A 9,554-nucleotide genomic window follows, 5' to 3' on the forward strand; every position below is an offset into this window, starting at 1 on the left:
AAGTGTCCACCATGCTGTGGCGTGCACGTGCGACGTGGCCCCGTGGCGGTGTGGCTGTGGGCGTCTCAATATCGATAAAATAAAGATAGCCACCGCCCCCCCCGCACAAAAATCAAAATCCAGTTACGTGGCTGGGTTCACAGCGATTGTAGGAAAACGAAGGGAACACTTGACGGTCGCGGCCTTCCGACTCGCGCCTCCGCCTCACTGGCACTATTGTAGCCCTGGCCGGTGCGCGTGTGAAGTTGAAGTTCCGGAGTGAAAATTCGAACGCGTTCTCTCACGGTGACAAAAAAATGTCCACCTCAGAGGCACCTCCGGAGGCAGGCCGCCGCACGCCGGCGACACAGCTCCAGCTGTCGAACTGACCCTCAGCTCCTCTCAGAGCGGGAACTGTGACGAAAGTTGACTGAGGCGATTGTCAGGAACCATCATACGGATCACATGGTGGCTCTCTCATGACGGGAGACCGCCCGACCACTCCTGGGTGGCACTGCCACCGGTGTCGCTCGACGTCCTGTCGACAGCGTGCCGACAGCGACACAGACCATGTGGGACGCGTCGAGTATCGACCTCTACTGCTTACCCAGCCTTTGAGTGTATCCTAGCTGTGGTCCCACACCCACTGGTGTCCATCTCAGAGACCGCAGGAGGTCGTGAGGGTCGATGGGAGTGCCAACCCCACAATGCCTAAAAACCCAGCCCAGTACCAGTATCCACACCAGGAGTCTCCAGGAGGGAGCAGGACGTCGCGGAGATCAGCAGGAGGATGTACGAACAGATGATAGAGTAGCAGGGACCCGAGGGACCATGTGGAAGACGGCTAGTGCTAGTCCCCCCCGTCGGGGACGACCCCGGCTAGTCGCCGGCCACACGCACACCCACAAAGAACCCTGCACAAAGATCGCACGGGCGGGCACCTGTGCCTTTTTACCCATCGCTGTGGTCGCCGCAGACTGGCTCCGACTTGACGGCAGCATGGAGACGTGATGCCTCCGTGCGCCCGTCGAGTCAAAATTGACATGCGAGGCGATCTTTGGCCCGCCAGAGGGATAGCGGGTAGGCGGCGTTTTGGGCGACAACAGCACCGCGAAGTGGCGGTGGACATGCTCCCATGTTGCCGACGCGGCGCCGGAGTGGCCGGCGCTGCTCGCCGCGACCACGACGGCTACTCCGATGCTCCGGGCCGACCCGTCCTAGCTCGATCGGTCACCGCCATCGCCGTCGACGTCTCCCAGTGAGATGATGGAGAGGGGGGACGACACCGCTCGATCTACCCTCAGGGGTCCCTCAGCGGCGTGCACCTCGATCCTGTACCGTGTTTGTTATGACCCCCCCCCCAATGAGCACACCAGCGAGGGAGGGCGAGACGATCGAGGGGTCCCGTACCATGCATCCATGCGGAATCGACCCTATCCAGTGCTCAAGTGCTCAACAAACTCTTCGTACATCATAAGCGTCGAACGATGCACGGTCGCTCTCCGACATGAGGCGCGTTGCACTTGCCAGTGCTGCCCTGGCCTTCTGTCTGCCCGCCCAATGGGTGGCAGGTGCCGCTGCTGCTGTGGCATGCCTCACGGCTGCGACTGGCCGGCGCCTCGGCGCGTCACTCAGCTCGGCTCGGCGTAGCGATCGTGGCCAGCGCAACTCGCCTGGACTCAACGCTCAGCCAGGAGCTCCCGCACGCGCTGGCGCGAGTCATGGCGCATGCAACGCGTCTGAATGCTCGCCTCGCCTCGCGCGAATGCGACCGTCCTCGCAGCCGACAGTCCACCGCCTGAAGCACAGCGACGAATGCGGCACCGGCGACGCATGGCAGGCTGGTCATGACGCAGTTATAGGGTGTTGTGTGCCGTCGGAGTGACTCTCTGTGTGTCAGGGATAGTCAGGGCTGTCCATCAGAGCTCCATCCAGTAAGCTCGGAGACACCCCATTAGCGCGGCTCGACCTCTTTGAGTCACTGCCTTCCCGGCGGTTTGGCTGTAGAGCCTCTACAACAAACTCTACAACAAAATCGCGCTCTACATCGCTCTACAACGCAGGCGCTTCGTCCCGCGGCGGATGTAGAGCTCTACAGCACTCCAGAGCGCTCTACAGATCTCTACAACTCTACAGCGCTCTACACTCTACATCCTCTACACCCTCCCTCAGAGTGACTCTCAAAGAGGTCGAGCCGCACCAATGCGCAATGGGGTGTCTCCGAGCTTACTGGAGCTCTGATGGACGGCCCTGACTATCCCTGACACACAGAGAGTCACTCTGACGGCACACACAACACCCTACAACTGCGTCATGACCAGCCTGCCGTGCGTTCGCCGCGCGGTGCCGCATTCGTCGCAGTGCTTCTTTAGCGCAGGCGGTGGACTGTCTGAGCCCTGGCGTCGAGGTGTCGAGGCCCGGTTTCGAGGGTGCCGAGCTGCTGTCGAGGGGTAGAGGTGTCGAGGCCTGTCGAGGGACGAGGCCTGTCGAGGCCTGTCGCGAGGCCTGTCGAGGCTGGCTGGGGGAGTCTGGGACCATGGGGAGGTTGACATGATCGTGATTTCCGCAGAAAATTTCTTCTCCTGCTGTGAAAATCCAGCTGAAGAGAGGGAAAACCCCGACGGGAGGGCCCAGACCAAACACAAATCTCTCTCTCTCTCACTCTCTCTCTCTCCCAGACCTATACCCTACATACCCCATCGATTCACCCCGTCATGAGTGTTGCCGGCCAAGCAAAAATAAATAAACGACACCTAGCATGATCAATTAGGATAATTCTTTTCGCACGTTCCCAGTCAAAGAAAGAAAGAAAACAGACATGCCAAACGAGGGATGGGAGGAGGACAAGGTCCCCACCTGCACGAGCAGGATTTTGGAAGGAAACTCTCTCTCTGGAAGGACGATCAGGGACACAGGGGAACGGGAGAGTGGGGAGCGCATCGCGACACGGCGAGGGGGGCTGGGCAGGGTTCACCCACACGACAGGGTCCCAGGGATTCCTCTCTCGTGTAGGACGGGTTGCACCCGGCGGCACGGGGGCAGGCGCGGGCATCCTACTGGTTGTGCTCTCCTAGTTCTCCTGCTCCTGACTGACAAAAGGCAAACTCTCTCTCTCAAAAGGCAGTGTCGTAGAGGGAAAAAAGAACGATGGGAGGGAAAGAAAAGAAAGAAATAAAACAGACAAGCCAAGGGAGGGATGGGGAAAATAAAGAAATCAAGCTGACAACGCAAGGGATGGATGGGAGGACGGCACGCCGCCACCACACAGGGATTTTAAGGTGCGGAGTGTGGTGCGCTAGCCGTCGCCCACCCTTGGGCGTCCGCCTCTTCCTATCTCTCACTCTCTTCGCAGTCTCTCGCCGATTCTCGCTGCAACCTTCATGCCACCTCGCGGTCGTCCCACTCTCGTCGTTCTCTCCCTTGTCGCTTCCTCCTCTGTCGCGTCGTTCTCTTCTGCCTCGTCCTGTGACGCCGCCGCCTGCCGGTCCCTTGTTCTCGCGGCTTCTTTCGCCTTTCGGCGCAACTCCGTCCTCCTCGCGGCGTATCCTGGCCCCTCGAGTCTATCGAGCTCCCCTCGCGCAAGGTCCAAGGACCACATTTCTGACTCCCACTCCGATCATTTGCCTACAGGTCATGTTGTTGCTCAGGTCCACTCTCTCTTCGAACACTCGTGCCTCTAAAAGAAAGAAAACAGACAACCCAAGGGAGGGATGGGAGGACGGCACGCCGCCACCACACAGGGATTTAAGGTGCGGAGTGTGGTGCTAAAAAAGAAAGAAAGAAAACGGACAACCCAAGGGATAAATAAATAAATGGAGCAGTCATCTCCCGTACAGATGGGCGACGCACAAACACAGAGGCACAGTGCGCACCCCGCCCCGCTCTCAGGGCGTGCAACCCAAGTAGGTAGGTAGGTAGAAAGGTGAAGAACAGCCAGGCTCGGACTGGACACCAACGCGGTATGGGTGGACGCTGGACAGATGATGACGACACGCACGAGCGACACACAGACACAAACAAGCTCACAAGACACACAGCCAGCTGGCTGCCACACACCCTGAGTAGGCGTACACATAACTCAAGGCCAACCCAAAAGGGCGAGGCTGCGCCCAACAGCTGTTCACACCTGGAAAACTCATCGGATTTGGGCCACTTGCCTGGGCGACCCCGGACCCTTGGCGGACGCGCATGACGTCGGGCGGGACCCCCCGTGCGGGGGCCTTCTCGCGGTCGTCCCACTCTCGTCGTTCTCTCCCTTATCGCTTCCTCCTCTGTCGCGTCGTTCTCTTCTGCCTCGTCCTGTGACGCCGCCGCCTGCCGGTCCCTTGTTCTCGCGGCTTCTTTCGCCTTTCGGCGCAACTCCGTCCTCCTCGCGGCGTATCCTGGCCCCTCGAGTCTATCGAGCTCCCCTCGCGCAAGGTCCAAGGACCACATTTCTGACTCCCACTCCGATCATTTGCCTACAGGTCATGTTGTTGCTCAGGTCCACTCTCTCTTCGAACACTCGTGCCTCTAAAAGAAAGAAAACAGACAACCCAAGGGAGGGATGGGAGGACGGCACGCCGCCACCACACAGGGATTTTAAGGTGCGGAGTGTGGTGCTAAAAAAGAAAGAAAGAAAACGGACAACCCAAGGGATAAATAAATAAATGGAGCAGTCATCTCCCGTAGAGATGGGCGACGCACAAACACAGAGGCACAGTGCGCACCCCGCCCCGCTCCGTGCCGTCGACCGAAAATTCTTTTCGCACCCCAAAGGGCATCGAGGCTGGACATGACTGGTGAGCCACGTAGCGCCGCGCCGGCGCCGCCCGTCGCGCCGCCATGGGCAGTGAGTCGAGACGTCGTTGGAGCGACGCGCCCCCGGCGTCAGCGCTCCGGGCTCCGCTGCATCGCTCCGCATGCGCGGCCGGCCTTGCGTGACCGCGCTCTCTCTGCGCAGCCTCTCTCTGTCTGAACCTCTGCCCCCGCCCCCCCCCGCGACGTACAGAGGAGACAAAGACCATTGTGACGGAAGACGGCACCGTCGAAACTAACTACGATGAGGGTGCGCATCCGCCCGCGGCGGTGGCCCTCCGGCACTCGGCCAGCCGCTGAGAGACGGCCGCACCCACCCTGCAGTCATCGAGAGCTTCGATGACATGGGCCTCAAGGAGGACCTCCTCCGCGGCATCTACGCCTACGGCTTTGAGAAGCCGTCGGCGATCCAGCAGCGCGCCATCAAGCCGCTCATCATGATGCGCGACACAATCGCGCAGGCGCAGTCGGGCACGGGCAAGACGGCCACCTTCACCATCGGCCTGCTCCAGAACATCGACATCGCCAACCGCGACTGCCAGGCGCTGATCCTCGCGCCGACGCGCGAGCTCGCCACTCAGATCGTCAAGGTCGTTATGGCCATCGGCGATTACCTCGGCATCACCACCATGGTGCGCCCTGTGCGAGAAGCCGCCCGGTGCAGGCGCCGGCTCGCCTCCAGGGCCTCCGTTCGCGCCCCGCTAGGCGTGCATCGGCGGCACCAACGTGCGCGAGGACATGAGCAAGCTGCAGAACGGCGTGCAGCTGGTGGTCGGTGCGCCCGCGGTTGGGTGGGGAGAGGGCGGCGACGCTTGGGCTGTCCCCAGCGGAGCGCTCCGCTGGGAAGGGAGGGGGGGGGGAGCGATCGGAGGGGAGGTGCGATCGAGCCCACCCGCCCTCCGCTCCAGGCACGCCGGGCCGTGTGTTCGACATGATCAACCGGCGCGCGCTCCGCGTCGACTACATCCAGTACTTCGTCCTCGACGAGGCGGACGAGATGCTCTCGCGCGGCTTCAAGGATCAGATCTACGACGTCTTCCAGAAGCTGCCGCCGACGGTGCACGTCGGCCTCTTCTCGGCCACCATGCCGACGGACGTGCTCGAGCTGACCACCAAGTTCATGCGCGACCCGATCCGCATTCTGGTGAAGCGCGACGAGCTGACGCTCGACGGCATCAAGCAGTTCTACGTCATGGTCGAGCGGGAGGAGTGGAAGCTCGACACGCTCTGCGACCTTTACGAGACGCTGACCATCACGCAGGCGATGATCTTTGTCAACACGCGCCGCAAGGTCGAGTGGCTGACGGAGAAGATGCACGCGCGCGACTTCACGTGCTCGGCGCGTCTGCCCGATGCCACGCTTACCGCCCTCTCCTTCGCCTCACTCCTCGCCTCCCCTCCCCCCTCCCCCCCCCCCGCGCGCGCGCGCGCCTCGACCCCCCCACCCCCCCCACCCCCCGTCCTCACTAATTGCCGCAGGCCATCCACGCCGACTTGGACCAGAAGGAGCGCGAGGTCATCATGCGGGAGTTCCGCTCGGGCAGCAGCCGCGTGCTCATCACCACCGATGTGCTCGCACGAGGCATCGATGTGCAGCAGGCGCAGCTGCGCGCCAGCGCTCCCCCCACTCCACTTTTCCGGGCGCCTTGAAGACCACTGCTGAGAACGTAGGTCTCGCTCGTCATCAACTACGATTTGCCGACGAACCGCGAGAACTACATCCACCGCATCGGTAGGGGCGGCCGGTTTGGTCGCAAGGGTGTCGCCATCAACTTCCTCACAAACGACGACGTGCGCACGCTGAGGGAGATCGAGCAGTTTTACAACACGCAGATTGACGAGATGCCAATGAACGTGGCCGACCTTATCTAATGTGGGGGCCGGCGGCGGCCTAGGACCGCCCACCCCCAAGCACGCTGGCCGCTTCTCTCTCCGCGCATCGCAAGACCCAGTGTGGCCGTTTGCCGCGCGCAGAGCCGCTCCTGCGCGAAGCGCGGGTGGCTCGTACAGCAAACAGCGCACTTCTCGCGGTCGCTCCGCGCACACCTACAGCCGCGCTATGTGCATGCCACCCGCCCCCCCCTTGTGTCTGTTTTGTCCTGTGACGCTGCGGTCGTGTAGCGGGGTCTTCGAAGGAGCTTTCCGCGAGATCACCATGCTCTAACCTCTCTATGCCGAGACGCGAGAGACTCGAGAGCGAACTCCTGCGGCAATACTCAAACGCTCGGCCCGGCGTCTCTCAGAGCGAACACGCGCTTGGGCGGTGCTTCCGATGTGCCCGAGCGTGTGGCCATCCGCACACCGCAGGACGGGCGTATGACTATGAGTGTGCGACGTATGTGGCGCAGAGAGATTTTTCATGGCGGATTGCGGGGAGAAGGAAGTGCTCGGAAGAGGTCATACACGGTACATTGATGCACATAGAGCTTAGAGGTCATCGAGCACCGCCTGTCTGTTGCTCTCGGTTCTCTCTCTCGCGCGCGCGCCCGCCCCGCACACACTGCATCGGCGCCGGGAAACGAACGCCGGCGCGTCGTTAAGGATCACCATGTCCCACCCCGCTGCCACACTGCAGCTCTCTCTCCGGCGCGCCCAGCCTGCACGCATGGCAATCGCAAACACCTTCTCCCAGCCCGCTGCTGCGCGTCGAGGGGGAAACCCTGCCGAACCCCGGAACCCCCCCCCCCCCCCCCCCGGAAACCTAGGGGGGGGCTTTATTTTGGGGCCCCTAAAAGACCCCCCCCCGGCCCCCCCCCCTTGGGGCCAAAGGAAAAGGAGGGCGAAGGGGACGGAGGAGGCGGGCTGGGAGGGAACAATGGGGGAACCACCCCTGAACCCCCCATCCCGTGGGCAGGAAACCGGGACCCCGCTCCCCCCGGGCCTCCCTTTCCTGTCCCTGAAAGGAGGGATCCCTCCCTCCCCCCGCTCCCGAAGGTGGGGCCGGCCTCCTCGGTCCCGGGGCCCGTAGGAGGTGGACTCCGGGGCCGAGCCGCCTTTGCAGCCTGCCCTACCAGCGACTCTGTACCCCTCCTCGGACCGTAAGCTGCCCCCCCCCCCCCCCCCCCCCTCACCCACGGACACCCCCACCCCTCACCCCCACCGCCGTCCTCCTCCCCACTCCGCCCCTCGACAGCGGTCGATACCGACAGTGGCGAGCGGCTCAGTGGAGGGGAACCCGAGGGGGGGAGAGGATGAGGTTCCTGTTGCAGCTGCCCCTGCGCCTCCGCGGCAGCTAGCCTACTCCACAGTCGTTACGATGAGCGGTGCCTTGCCCAACGAGCACCCACCGCATGAAGGAGCGAGCAGACCAGAGAGGCGTGCCGAGTCTCGAGGTCAGTCGGCGGCGGCGGCCACCGCGGGAGCAAGCGGCTCAGAGGTGGGCGGCTGCGGTGGCGAGGGCTCCGCGGTAGCGGCTGCGGCGGGAAGCGGCTGCGGAGGCGAGGGCACCGCGCCCGACGGCACCGTGCCGGGCGGCGGTGCTGCTGTGCCCGGCGGCACCATCATCGGGTCGCCAGGCTTGGTAATCGAATTGCGCGGGAAGCGAGGGTCGCCGGGGATAGGCTGGCCCTGCATGGCAACCGGAACCTCCTGCCGCTGGAGCACCTCCTCGATCTGGCGCCAGTCGATGGCGAGCACGCCGTCGGGCGCCGCGAGGCCGCCCGTGTCGGAGGCAGCAGGGCAAATCAGCCGCTGGACCGTCATCAGTCCGTTAGGCATCTGCGATACCCACTGCATGGACTGGTGCACGCGCAGCAGCCACGGCAGCGAGCTCGAGAGCTCCGCGATCGTACGGAAAGGCGAGGGGGCCATCAGGAAGCGCTCGGGCAGGAAGGGCATCAGCATCGTCTCGGGGATGCCGTTTGTGCCCGCGAAGCGACCGGTGAGGATCAGCATGCGCACGTGGTACTCGAGTTCGTCGAGCGAGAGGCCGCCGCCCGCGGCGAGCCTCGCCTTGAGCGCGTCGCGGTGCTGCCGCATCCGCTCGTCCCCCTGTGCGTTGGGGCCCGGTGGTTGGTGTACGGTGGGGGGAGAGGAACCGAGAGGCCGGGGAACCGGGGAGGGGGGGGGGGGGGGGCACCTGCAGCAGCTGAAGCTCGGTGGGGAACGTCTGCTTGCCCGCGTGCTGAATTGCGTTATGGGCGCCGTAACTCTGCTGCCGCATCCCCATCGGCGCCATGCTCGCCATGTTGGCCATGCCCGCGCCGCCCGCACCCGCCGGTCCGACTCCGCCCGGCACACCGCCGAGCGGTGCGCCGTCTGGGCCCACGCCGCGCTGCCGCTGCTGCTCCACCCGCGCCTGCTCCTGCCTGGCCGCCTTCCTCTCAGCCTTGGTCAGCTGGCGCTGCTCGCCGTCCCCCTCGCCCCCCCCCCTGCTCTCGCCCTCCCCCTTCCCTGAGCCGGCGTGGTCGCCATCGCCGTTGTTGCCGTCGCCCTTTTTGCTCTTCTTTTTCTTGCCCGCCGACGGCGCCGCCGGCGGCGTCTCGGCGGGCAGAGCAGAGGGTGGCGGTGGCAACGGCACGCCGATCGCAGCAGCCGTCGCACTCGGGTTGCCCCACGCCGGAGCCTTTGGCTTTGGCTCGGGCTTCGGCGGCGGCGGAGCCTCCGCGGGGGCGGCCGCAGATGCAGCCGGCGGCGCAGCGGGCGCGACCGCCGCGGCGGCAGGGGCAGCGGGCGCGACGGCGGGTGGCTCCGGCGCGGGGGGCGCTGGCTCCGGCACAAGCTCCGGCTCCGGCGCCGCCGCGGGCGCGGGCGCGGGCGCGGGCGCGGGCGCGGGCGCG

At 64.3% G+C, this 9,554-nt stretch overlaps 1 protein-coding gene across 1 annotated transcript; it reads left to right on the forward strand.

The window, feature by feature from the left end:
• Nucleotides 1-4,737: 4,737 nt before the first annotated feature.
• EMIHUDRAFT_464103 (hypothetical protein) lies at nucleotides 4,738-6,953 on the forward strand. Its single transcript, XM_005771255.1, has 7 exons — nucleotides 4,738-4,760; nucleotides 4,970-5,026; nucleotides 5,101-5,408; nucleotides 5,482-5,551; nucleotides 5,685-6,115; nucleotides 6,256-6,375; nucleotides 6,448-6,953. The coding sequence occupies exons 1-7, from the start codon at nucleotides 4,754-4,756 to the stop codon at nucleotides 6,646-6,648; spliced, it is 1,194 nt and encodes a 397-aa protein (XP_005771312.1). The 5' UTR covers nucleotides 4,738-4,753; the 3' UTR covers nucleotides 6,649-6,953.
• The last annotated feature ends 2,601 nt before the right edge of the window (nucleotides 6,954-9,554 follow it).

Source organism: Emiliania huxleyi (genome assembly GCF_000372725.1).
Source record: "Emiliania huxleyi CCMP1516 unplaced genomic scaffold EMIHUscaffold_39, whole genome shotgun sequence".
NCBI classification, from domain to species: Eukaryota; Haptophyta; order Isochrysidales; family Noelaerhabdaceae; genus Emiliania; species Emiliania huxleyi.

Excerpts from the sequence above, each read along its gene's own strand:
- EMIHUDRAFT_464103 (XM_005771255.1), top strand. Across the intron at positions 5,027-5,100 it reads CGAAACTAACTACGATGAGG|TCATCGAGAGCTTCGATGAC; the intron begins GTGCGCATCCGC and ends CCCACCCTGCAG. Across the intron at positions 5,552-5,684 it reads CGGCGTGCAGCTGGTGGTCG|GCACGCCGGGCCGTGTGTTC; the intron begins GTGCGCCCGCGG and ends CCTCCGCTCCAG.